Source organism: Phocoena phocoena, chromosome 17, assembly GCF_963924675.1.
Source record: "Phocoena phocoena chromosome 17, mPhoPho1.1, whole genome shotgun sequence".
In the NCBI taxonomy this organism is placed as follows: domain Eukaryota; kingdom Metazoa; phylum Chordata; class Mammalia; order Artiodactyla; family Phocoenidae; genus Phocoena; species Phocoena phocoena.
The window spans coordinates 2,162,501-2,175,898 of NC_089235.1; the positions used below are offsets into that span (position 1 = coordinate 2,162,501).

Genomic DNA, 13,398 nt, shown 5'->3' on the forward strand with positions numbered 1-13,398 from the left:
CGTGTTGCCCCTGTAAACCCAGGAGAAAATACGTGCTCTGCTCCTCTGTCTGTCCACATGCTCTCCGTCTGGGCGTCTGTCCCCAAGCCTGCCTAGTGGCCCTGAGCTGTCAGCTCGTCACCTCATCTCCGGAATCTAAGCCATGCTCACCCTAGTTACAGCGGGAGCTCTCAGAAGTCCTTAAACAAAGTGCTTCACTAGGTTTCTCTTTCCGTTTCCGTGGCCCTCAGTAGGATGGTTGATGTGCCTCAGGCCACCCCATCCCGTCTTAAATACGTGTGCATTAAGTATGAGTTGCACTGGGAGTTTGTGGGTGATACATCGTTTTCAAGTAATTAACCACATTTTCCAGCTTTGTTCTCTATTCGAATTTAAAATACAATCTTTATCATTAACTCAGTAATATATATTTTAGCTTCAGTGTTTAAGTTTCTATCAGAAGTCATTGTCACAATTAGTTTGGCAGGGTAAAACCCTGTTTTAATGATTGTAATTCTGTAATGCATTCAGATAGCCCCCTGAGATTAACCTTAAACACCTTTGGGTGTATTTGACCTTTTATTCTTGATGGGCCCATAAAGGTCTAAAAATAGTTACACTTAGAAGAGCACCACCAAATAATATTTTAATTTGGAAGAAAGTTGACATTCAGCAGTGGATCTATAATTTCATATTAGGTTGATTGTTAATGAATTTTATTTTTATTAGGTTGATTAAAAAGCATTTTGTTTTATTTCTCTATTTTTTTTTCACATTTAGGAAGATTGTTGATTTGGATAAACATATTTCATATTCAGACACCTTGAAATCACTAAGTCATTTTTAATCTAATTGTCTTGGGTATTTATAAAGTAGACTCTCTTCCATTAATGCCATGCAAAGCTGTTCTTTCTAATACTTTTACATTCTATTTTTACATATTATCTTGGCTATAATTTTTTTTTTTTTTTTTTTTTTGTGGTACGTGGGCCTCTCACTGTTGTGGCCTCTCTCTTGCGGAGCACAGGCTCCGGACGCACAGGCCCAGCGGCCATGGCTCACGGGCCCAGCCGCTCCGAGGCATGCGGGATCTTCCCGGACCGGGGCACGAACCCGTGTCCCCTGCATCGGCAGGCGGACTCTCAACCACTGAGCCACCAGGGAAGCCCTTGGCTATAATTTTTAATATCACTGTTACACATTAATGATAAGGGTAATTCTCATAGTCTCTTGTTAAATGGATTTTATATGTTTAATTTTTAACCATGGTATTTGTTAATTTGATATAAATGCTGATTCTATATGATGTAAAAAAGCATTATTTTTTCTTTTACTTATTACATTTACTTTACCATTATTTTTATTACTTTGGGATTAAATTTTTAGAAAAGGTTTTGCATATCTTTGTAAGGTTAAATCATTTTTCTTCTTAGCATAGCCATCCCATAATGTGTTTCTATAAATCATGTCTGGTTCACAAATATGTCTTTGTGTTTAGTTCTCACTGTCTCTGAAAGTTAAAGTAAATGTCAAATTTACATACTGAGATTTGTCATAACAATTAAATTTCCAGAATTGAATTTCTGATAAAAGTAGAACACTGTGTTATATTTTGGCATAGCAAGAATATGTCAGGTCTTAGTACCAACTGTTCCCTTTAGTCCAAAATATGTATTAATCTAATGATTGCCATTATTTTTGCATTTCTGTTGATTTTACTCACGTGGAAATCATTAGCAAAGTGGATAAATGGGGTTCTTTCAATCAATTACAAAGCTCTGAGATGATACTAAGAAAGAGGATTAAATCAGATGCTAGTTAAGAAGAATCAGGATCTCTGAGCCAGTTGTAGATTTCCGGGTCAGAAAGGCGGGCATCCCAGGGGCCCCAGGCAAGGGTGGCAGCAGAAGGAACAGAGGCCCCCTCCCCTCTCCGCGCCCCGCCCCCCGCCCGCTGTGATTCAGGGCGGGGCTTCGGAGGAGTGGGGGCCAGCACAGGACACACCCCACGGGACAGCCGGCTGTGACTGACAGTGCTGGTCGGTCACGTGGGCACAGAGGGGAGATGAGGTGGAAAAGACCTTCTGCAGTCAAGGGTCCTGCAGCAAGGGCAGGGCAAACACAGCTGGACCCACACACAGGGCCCAAGAGAAGGTCACCAGCCACTTCTGCTTGGGTTTTCATGGCAGACCTGGTTCTTGGTTATGCAGGCCTCTGTGCACCTCAGGTAAACATACAAAAAAAGAAAGAAGACTCTTGCCAGGTGAAAAAGTGCGAGGGAGACAGAGGGAGCGAGGGAGGGTGGGAGAGAGGGAGCCAGCAGGTGGGCAGGGGATGGGGGGTTGGTGAGAGCCAAGCCAGAGCCAGGCTATACCCCGAGTTCTGTACAGAGGGGACCCCGCCCCCCCTCACCCTGCGGAGACCACATCCCCGTAAACTCCCTGCGGAGACGTTCCTCCCGGGTGGCCAAGCGTCACCGTGGTCTCTGATGCTCTGACGTGTGTGGTCCCACTGGCGTCTCCAGCTCACAGCTCAGGAAGCTGCGTCTAGTCCTCCAGCGTTGCTAGGATTTTCTCACCAGCCTCACAGGCAGGAGACATCTCGGAGCCTCTCCTGCAGATGGAAACACATCCTCTGCCTTCAGCTCTCCCGTCGTTTGGAAACCACCCTTGACATGGGGATTCCATGAGCACCGGGGGAAGAGTCCAGAGCTCTCTCCACTGGGACCCCCAGACTGTGTTTTTCTGTGTCCAGTCCCTCAAGACTTGACCTAAGGCGACAAGTTGCAGGAGCCCAGATCCCTCGCCCCCCCTCCCCCTCTGTATTTTTGTGTCCACCGAGGAGCTAGTCTTCCTCTGAGGTGAGAACTTGCTTTTAAATCATCAGCATTCTTTTCCTTCCCATTATGGTATAAACTCTAGGTATCGAAGCCATTGCAATTACTATAGACATTCAAAGCTAGGAATTTAGATTTTTTTTTTTTAGAAGTAACTTGCATTCAAGACTAAGCTAGAGGTCAAATACAATAGTTTGACTCTGTTCTGAGATATTCTGTCTCTTCACTTGTTCAACAAATATTGATTTTGCCCCTATTAAGACCCAGGCCGACGTCTAGGTGCTAGAAGTGATGTATTTAATGAAACAGAAATCTATGACCTCGTGCTCTTGTTTTCTGGGGAATCATAACACAAAAATAAGTTAAAATAAAATAAACAGTATTAGATAATGCTAAGTGATAGAAGGGAAAAATCAGAAAAAGACCATTTATTGCGGTGCACCGCTTGACATCTCTACCTTGCTACCTCTAAGCAAGGGTTGTGAAGAAACCTCAACTTCCTTTCTTTCTTGTTCACACTATGATAACTTAAAAGAATTCATTTGTTTTCTTTTGATCCTTTCACCCATTTTAATGAAGAATTTTGTTCAGGTTACCGTTTTTAATCCCAGTTTTAAATTGTTCAACATATCCTCTGGTTGGACTCTATGAACCCAGACTAGCTACATTGTTCCCACCCAAAAAGCCTAGAGCTGTATGTTACCAATGTGGTATGTGCACGTGTGTTTGTGCTATAAATCAGAAAATATCTGTCTAGTTCATTTAGGTACTGTGATTTTCTATTTAGAAGGAGATGTTCCAGTATGATTCAGAAAAAAATAGAGATCGGAGCACTATATATTATTTTCTTGAACTAACCTGGAGGATCCCACTTAAGCAAATTTGATGGCAGAGGCTTGATCTTGAAAAACAGTTTTCATTGAATGCCATTTTAAGTAAATACAGTGCAAAGAAGTGTCATTTATTTAACTTCAGTCATACATTTTATGTCATTCATAGAACTAAAATTACATGTTAGGGGAGCTAAAAAATACAAAGCTAGATAGTACTCACTCTAAGACAGTGGTCCACATAAAATGCTGGTAGGATTTTATAGCAATCCTTAAAAACTAGTAAAAAGCATAGTTCCACAAAGTATTCAATATGAATTTTTTGACTGGTGGTGAAACATGCTTAGGGGTCTGCTCTTCTCTACCCATCTCCAGACTATCCTGATTTTAGCTGAAGGCACCGATAGTTCTAGAGATTTCCTGCACTGATTCCTCACCAGAGCGAAAACTACTTGGAAATGATTGTAGCAATGTTAGAAGGATATGATATTTGTGCATGACCCTGCAGAGATCACACACCTATGCTCAAATTTTATTTTCTTTCACATTTTAAGTGACATATATCCTGCCAGTAAGTCTGTTCTCGTACATGAGCCATTTGTGCCTCCAACTTTGTGCCTCACGTTCATCAAATTCCCTCTTAATTCACGTTTATCAGTAAGACAAAGGGAAATAAAACTAAAAAAGGAAAACCAAAATAATTCAACAAAACATATTCTAAGTGAAAACAGTCTGTGTTTAGTCTGATGTAAGAGTATATCACACAGGGAGCATCATTTAAGCTTCTCTAGAAAACCAATGAAAGATAATAATTGGTTTTAATTAGTAAAAATTCTGTTGAACAAAGATTTTTTGTATTACAAGGTCATTTGTCTAAATCTGATACTCATTTTCATTCGGCTTTTAAAGTTTGTTTACATGACTTAATACAGAGGAAACTCTTTCTCTGAAGACTTACTTTAAATTCTTACGACATGCCAATAAATTGTCTTAAAGTAAATGTTTATTTTATTTGAGGCCCTGACTAAAGCTATTTCGGTACGTGTACATTATCCTTTAGTGTTTGAATATTCCATTTCTTCTGTTCTCTTAAGTGTTAAAACAGATAGAGTATAATATGATTTCAAAGTGAAAAAATAAATTATAAAAAGTTACTCTAGGGCCTTCCCTGGCGGTCCAGTGGTTGAGACTCTGTGCTTCCACTGCAGGGGGTACAGGTTCTATCCCTGGTTGGGGAACAAAGATCCCACGTGCCGCACGGCAACGGTACTTCTTATTCTCAGCAGATTCTCACTTAACATTTTATGGAAACATAGGCTTTTCATTTCTCATAAACAGAAAATTATTAGATGGAAATCTTTCCAAAATGTTTCTATATGAAATCTGGGATAATTTTGAGAGTCAAAATATTTAAAAAGTTCGTAATTTGTGTTAGATATGCAATGATTCTAGTAAGTCAACATAAGTATCAGTTTACATAAACTCACTAGAAATAGATTCTCATAAAATTTGGGGGATCTTGTGTTCTCACTTTCATTGTTTATTTATTATTACAGATTAGAAAAATCAACAGAAACTTCCCTGTAAACCAGCAGGTAAGATGGAGAAACACTCGCAAAGCCGAGTCGTAGGTTTCTTTCATTTTATCTATTACGTTAATAGAAGATAATCTTGATTGCATTTACTTTTATGTGGAAATAATTGGTACTGTCATTTGCCATCTTCAGGAAAATACATAATTTATTAGATTTCTTTCATATTATATAATATACCTGGTTTTTCTAATCGTACTAATAAGAAAAGCTTTTGAGCTAAGTGAATTAAGTCAAAACTATTTTGACAAAACAATTATATTTATCTGAACGCAGTGCTGAAGAACTTTGACAGCTGTTTACTTAAGACAGTTTTACTGTATCTTAAACATTTGGGAGACCTATGTTTAATGGACCTAAAAGTTAAAGGGAATTTTCAAAATTGGCTGGTAGTGTTGAAAATGAGGCTAAATTAATGTGTGGAATGAAAATAATGTCCAATTAATCAAGCTAAGAATTTAGTTGACTTATTGGACTAATAATTGATGTTAGAATAAAATAATTGATTATAAAAATAACTGATTCCACTTATAATTTTATTGGACTAAACTTAACTTTTATTGCTTCCGTAAACATAATATAAACATTAATCAGAATAAGAAAAGGAAGCGCAGGTTCAGCTTGTGGACTCAGAGTCACCCTGTCTGGCATGTGTGACAGTGGCAGGGAACCTATGGCTGGACACAGACGTCTGACACTTGATATCAACCTCAGTTTGCAACCGCTGATCAAAATCTAAACACCTGCGATATTGATTCATAGATGGTACACCCAGCGCAAGTTAATTTCCATGGTAAAATTTTAAAAGTAATCTTCAGCTTGTCAAAAGTAGGTTGCTTTTCTTATCTAAGCCTCAGCTCCCTCATCTGTAGCATTTGTGTTAGTCTAACTATCTCACATGTTTATTTTTGAAAAGTAAATGATAACAAATGTAAATTTCTTAATATATGACATTATTTGCATTAGTGTATTAAGTGTTTAAGTGTGTTCTTTGCAGTAGAGAATTTATGTTCTGGTATAAGTTGTATCATTAACGATGCCCAGGCTGCCCGCAGAGCCACGTGTGACCGAGCTAGGAGTGATCAGAGCCTTGGAGAGCGCGCTGCGCCTACAGCTCTGACCTGTCTTCCCCTTGGTGTGGCCCCGGGTACCCGGCACGCCTCCTCGGGCCCCGCGCCTGAGCCAGCCGGTGCTCTGGGTAGACACACAGCAGTACGGGTGTGTTTGGGGCCTTGTTCACAGCGCAGAGACCAGGCTCCAGCCCAGAGGATCTGATGCACTAGCTCCGGGATGATGCCTGGGAAACTGGCTTTGTTGCTCCCATCCCATCCCAGGTGATTCTGAGGCTGGGAGTGCACAGGTGACATCTGGGAAAAACAGTTTTAACAGTTTCACAGGGCTAAAGCAGAGGGAAAAAGTCATTAAGGATAAATTATTCAAATAGAAGCCTCAGCCGTGAGGGAAGAGTGCCAGGCCCAGGACTAGACAGGGTCGTTTCATAGTCACAGATATATGAAAATGTAGACCTACTCATTTGGGGAATCCTTGCCAAAAATATGAATGAAGAATATTTCCTTAAAAATGACTCTAATATTTGTGTTATCACTTCCCTTGCCCTTTAGACCCTAAACATGTGAAGTTTGTTTTGTTTTGTTTTGTTTTTTGCGGTTCGCGGGCCTCTCACTGTCGCGGCCTCTCCCATTGCGGAGCACAGGCTCCGGATGCGCAGGCTCAGCGGCCATGGCTCATGGCCCCAGACGCTCCGCGGCACGTGGGATCTTCCCGGACCAGGGCACGAACCTGCGTCCCCTGCATCGGCAGGCGGACTGTCAACCACTGCGCCCCCAGGGAAGCCCTGAAGTATTAATATTTAGTGTAATTTAATTACTGTGAATATTTCATAACCCTGACTACGCCAGAGCTATGCTTTATTTATGATGGCAACGACATGGAACACTTCCTACACACACCCTTCAGTGACTTGGGACAGTCCTCGCCACCTCTGCATGTATCTAGGTTTTGAATAACACGGAGCGAAGTCATAAGAATCTGAAAAAGCTTGCATATAGAACAAATCATAATAAAACCTGTTTAATATTCTAACTCATACATAATAAACACAGATAAGCATAAGCATTTATGGTTTTATTTGCTAGCCTTTTAATGTTTTTATTATTATAGTGAAATTTTATTTCACATATCTTTGTATCTCACAATTATGAAATTAGAGTGAATTCTTCTTGGCACTTTAATAACTGAAAGCGGGAGTTAATAGATTTTTCCCTCACTACTTCCCACCACGTTAATGAAGTCTTTCAGGAAATTGGATTAGTTTACGGTTCGACATTCATGTATATGCATAACAGGAAAGACTCCCCTGCATAGTGCGATGCATTAGGAGATCAAGCTACATCCTCTACTTAAAATCTGAGCCACGTTAAGGAATAAAAATTGAAAATCATACATAATCTCATTTCTCATCCAGATTTAGCGCTCAGACAGGACTCCTACCTGGGACTAGTTGCTTTCATCTCAAATTTCTTCCTAACTTAATTTTCATGTAGTGTTCTCTGAAGCTCAGATTTGATATAAATATGTATGTTTATACATATGCTTTTTATTAAATAACTCAGACATAATGTTAAAATATTTAAGTCCCCTCATATCTGTGATACTCTAGGTCTCAAACAAAACCAAAAAGACATCATCCGAGATACATTAGAACAGAACTCTTCTGCTTCCTATGGGATTTGGTTTTGATTTTGTGCCGCTCGCGTGATACATGTACCCCAACCAGAGAAATTAAAATAAAAGCAAAACACAAAGGGACCTGGAACTGGAAAAAGTCACTGTGCACAGCAGGGGCCAGTGCTGGGGACCAGCTCTTCAGGGACACCCTCACATTCCAGGGGGCATGAGACTCTCAGTAAGACCACCTCACGGAAGAAGAGATTTTAATCAGACGTATAAACCATATGAGCAAATAAACCATTAGAAGGGAAAGCATAGTGTGGACATTAAAGAACAGTCCACAACTATTTTTACTTATCATGTGTTGTGTTTTTTTAAAAAATAAGGGAGTGGAAACTGTAAGTCAAGAACAGGAGATGGTGTCCAAAAATGTGGATTTGCAAAAGAACCCCACAGAAGTTCAAAAATGAACAAAATATGAGTATATTTGAAATTATAATCAATTAACCAATTGAATAATAGCATAGATACAAATGAAGATAAAATGTGTAGTTGGAAATAGCACATCTGAGAGTATCATCAGAATGCAGCACGTACAGAAAGGGGTGAAACTACGAAAGATAATGTAAGAGTTGAAGTTTAGAATGAGAAGCTCCCAAAAAGGGACATTCTGCAGAAAGACTGGAAACAACGTGTGAGAGGCAGCGTGTGAAGAGAGACGATGGCTAAGCGTTTCCATACGTCTTGAGATAAGGAACCACGCCAGCCCGGGAGCCTGATGAGGACAACCAGAGCCACGCCCCCGAGCGACGCGAAGCAGCCTGCACATCCGGCCAGTGCGATAGTGACCCGCCATCAAGAGGATGAGCTACCTCACCTGGCACCTGTCTAGAAGACTCTCCACGAAAGTTCATTAGGTGCCAATGGCAAAGTGAAGAGCAGGGAATAAGTAGCCACTATTTTTAATAAAGGGTGAAATATACACGTTATTGTACAAGAATACAGCACCTCAAGAAGATGCGCAAGAACCTGGTAAAGTGTCTGTCTGTTGGACACACGGTGACACTGCCCACCACACCGTCTGTGAGGATGTCTGTGACATCGAATGGGATCTGTTGTCTGCGCCTCGTTGTATGACTAGGACTCGTCCTCTGTGTTAACTGAGTACGAAGCCAAGACTCCTAACCTTCTCCAGAAGGGTGTCCAGGAGGGCAGAGCTCCCAGGGCATCAGAGCAGTGAGTCATGGTCAGTGACTCCAGGCCCCCGTGAGGGTCTCAGTTGTACACGGAGATGCAGGTACCTTGGATCAGATGTGGCTCATAAATGCAAGTGACGTAGGCTCAGAACTCACTTTCTGGAGAGGTTAAAACAACAGTCAGCGTGATGTCAGAAAGCCTGGTGCAGAGGAAGAAAACACTGGCAAGATTGCTAAGGCTTCCGAGGCTGCTCTTAAGCATTTAATACAGGGAAGGGGCCTGTTTCGAAACTGGGGAAATGGGAGCAATGTCTTCATCAAAATTCAAGTGCAAGATGAGTCTAGGGTGGGTGCTTGGTGGTAATGAGAGAACCATTGCAAGGTCTCAGGCCACTCTCAAAGTGTTAGTCTAGCGTGATTCAAATGTGTGCTTTCTGAGTATGGAAGCATTGAGAAAGGCTTGGCTGAAGCTAAGCCTGTTGTGGTGAGGGCAGAACTGCAGGGCAGTGTGGACGGCTCACAATGTCCTGAGTTTATGTTGCCTTGATTTTGAGATTTAGAACAGACGAAAGGAGTCTCTTGCAACAAAAGAAAGGAATAACTTCCCTGAGCTCTTGTATTCATTATCGAGAATGTATCCCTTGTAGAGGACATTGATAAATTGCAATATGTATTTGAAAATCCAAGTGAAATAGTGTGAATTCAATTGCTTATGATTTCATTATGGTCAGGCAAAATACATAAGAAGACAGAAAATGTACAAAGCTAAATTTTAGCTATATTCTCCATATCTTAATGAATTGGTGAATACAGATATTTTGTGAAGCACAGATATCATCAATTAGATTTAATTGGTGTATTAATGCTTATAAAAACCTTTAATACATTTAAATCTTCAGACATTCTCATATAATACTCTTGGTGAGAGTATGAATGGTTACAAAATTTTTGGAGGGCAGTTTTATATTAAGGACCAAAATTTAAACTGCATGTTTCGTTGGGCTCAGCAGTTCTTTTTTAAAGGGTGTTAGCAGAAAAAAGTTTACATGTAATAGAAAGATAAAGACAATTGTCCCACCAATATAGAAGTGATTACATAAATTTACAGTCACTCTGTAATTATAATACCACTATACTCAAATAGGTCTACATGTACAGAAATTAAGGTTTCAAAAAAAAAACACTCACCCACACAATGAATCCATCTGTTGGGGCTTTTTTAGGCCTACGTGCAAACATTTCTTTTAAAGGTTTAGGATGATTTCTACGAGATGGTTACCCCCGAATGTCTCCAGAGAAGGGTGAAGATCTAGAGGAGAGTGAAGATCCAATTTTCATGTTTTATTTTACATATTCTGTATGTTTGACTTATTTTTAATGAACATTTGTATAGATATTATTTATTAACTTAAAAGTAGATATTATTTACTAACATTAAAAACTTGAAGGACTTCCCTGGTGGCACAGTGGTTAAGAAACCGCCTGCCAATGCAGGGGACACGGGTTCGAGCCCTGTTCTAGGAAGATCCCACATGCCACAGAGCAACTAAGCCTGTGCGCCACAACTACTGAGCCTGCACTCTAGAGCTCACAAGCCACAATTACTGAGCCCACGTGCCACAACTACTGAGCCCACGTGCCACAACTACTGAAGCCCATGTGCCTAGAGCCCGTGCTCCTCAACAAGAGAAGCCACCACAATGAGAAGCCCACGCACTGCAACAAAGAGTAGCCCCCGCTCACCACAACTAGAGAAAGCCCACACACAGCAATGAAGACCCAATGCAGCCAAAAATAAAATTAAAAATTTTTTTTAAGTTCTAAAAATAATTTTTAAAATAAGACAAAAATAATCACATATAACTTATTACACAAAAATAAGAAAATCTAGATGATTTTTTGTGACATAGCAATTCTTACAGTTTTAAGTAAATTTTGTCTTAATTATGTTTTGAAAAAATGCCAATATATTTCTGAAATACTACAGAAAAGCAGCACTTGATATTATTGAATTTGAAGGAGATTCATTCTTTCCAGATTAGAATGCCTACAATTCTCATAGCAGGAAACTCATGCCATTTACATAGCAAGGAATCAAGAAAATTTTTTTCACCAAATGTGGAAACTTTTCTGGTTCATTAACTTTGATTTCATCCTCAAAAATGAGTTATAAATCTAGAGGGAGAATTAGTTTGTCAAGCCAGCCTCCAAGTATATTCTAACAAATTGACATATAGTAGAATGTCATGACAACACATGTAGTTATTTTTCACTATGCAATGAGCAATGACCTATACTGAAATTTGCATTTTAATTACATGATCCTACCTACTGAGGCATGGGTTAATTTTAATCACAGTTTAAACAGCAGGCAGATTTAGGAGAATAAATAAAATGGACATGCTTAATATGGATTTGTTGTAATGACAGAAACTAAGGTTTTTTAAATGAAAATGATTTGTATTTCTTACACTCTGTATAATAGTATATTTTGTCCCATGAGCAAAACAATAAATGCAGTACATGTTTCAAAGCATATGCAAAATATAACAAAAAGTTAGTACTTAATAAAAAGCTTAAAGAATTATGGTGATGTAATGTTTAAAGATAAATAGAGATGTTGGGGAGAAGTTTTCCTCTAGATAAAATGATGTAGTATATTTATAAGTTAATAAATATTCAATATTCTGTGATAATACATTAGAAGGAAAGGGGATCTGGAACAGATGCAGCTGTGGCTGGAAGAAGGAAAACAGAAATAAACCCTTGTTAGCTTTTTTTTTTTTTTTTGATGATTTAAGGCAGTTCAATTAAAACCTCTTCGGGTTTCCATGTGGAGAAGCTCTTCTGCTAAACCTTTTATAGGGACTTGAAAAGTGGTTTCTGATGTATGTCAGATCACTCACTGGGGGTAGAGAGATGAGAAATCCTCCTTTCACAAGAACTCGCCAATAGCTTCCATTCACTCTGAATAACAGCAAAGTCTTTACAAGAAAGCATCATGTAGAGTTCAATCAAGAGGCAGAAGCCACTCCAGTTATTTGAACAGAGAGGATTTAATGTACAGAATTTTAACTGGATATCAAGTGTTAAACATGTGAGTGAAAAGGTGGAAAAAAATCACTACGGTTTTCACGGAGGTAGCAGGAAGCAGCCTCATAGGTAGGTCTGATGCGATGCTGAATTCTGTTTGCTAGTAGTTTGTTGAGGATTTTTACATCTGTAATTCATCAAAGTATCAGTATTTAGTTTTCTTTTTTTTATAGGTTCTTTATCTGGCTTTCATATCAGAGTAATGCTATCGTCATAGAATGGAGGTATTCCCTCCTCTGCAAATTTTTGGAAGAATTTGAGAGAGATTGGTGCTCATGTTTTTAAATCTTACGTAGGATTCACCAGTGAAGCCATCTTGTCTTGAACTTGTCTCTTTGGGGAGGTTTTGATTACCGATTCAGTCTCCTTACTATTTACAGGTCTCTTCAGATTTTCTGTTTCTTCACGATCCAGTGTTGGCAGTTTGTGTGTTTCTAGGGATTATCCCATTTGACCTACGTTATCCAATGTACCCGCCTACAATTATTTATGGCACTCTGTTATAACACTTCTTATTTCTGTCAAATCGGTAGTAACAGCCCCGTTTCATTTCTGATTAACTTATTTGAATCTTCTCTCTTTTTGCTTCATCACTATAGCACGTACTTGTCAATTATGTCGATCTTTTGGAAGAACCAACTGTAGGCTTTGTTGGTTTTCTCTGTTGTTTTTCTGTTCTCTATTTTGTTTGTCTCTGCTCGAAACTTTATTATTCCTTCCTTCTGCTTATTTGTGATTTAGTGTGTTCTTTAAAATGTAAGGTTAGGTTGTTTTCACTGGAATTGAAAAAAGTATAAATTTTAATATTTGTTAGAGAATGCATTTCATAACCTATAATCATAATTTTAAGAGCAACTTCAGTGTAATTTACATCTCTTTGGTGCCATAAAATAAGACAGTGAGGTTCTAGTCAGTGAGTTAGTTTTAACAAGACAATAAATGGCAAGCTTCACATACAACTTTAAGTAAACACATACTGTTCCTACAATATATTTTAAATCCCCAAAAATATAGTTTCCTATAACAACATTTATAATCCAAGGTTTACAATTCAATAATCCTTAGAATTATTAAATCAAACATTTCAAGGTTTTTGTTGTTAGTAGTAAATAGAACTAATAGAGAATAAGTACAAATTTAAGTCAAAATTTTTGATAACTTATATGTAAGTATTCACTTTCA

At 38.9% G+C, this 13,398-nt stretch overlaps 1 protein-coding gene across 2 annotated transcripts in view; it reads left to right on the plus strand.

Moving 5' to 3' along the window:
* SNTG1 (syntrophin gamma 1) overlaps positions 1 to 13,398 on the plus strand; it is a 188,496-nt gene that overhangs the window by 102,358 nt on the left and 72,740 nt on the right. For both annotated transcript variants that reach the window (XM_065895511.1, XM_065895512.1), the window contains exon 11: positions 5,201 to 5,239. In XM_065895511.1, the coding sequence (XP_065751583.1) occupies positions 5,201 to 5,239 (39 nt within the window). The remainder of the gene's footprint in view (positions 1 to 5,200; positions 5,240 to 13,398) is intronic.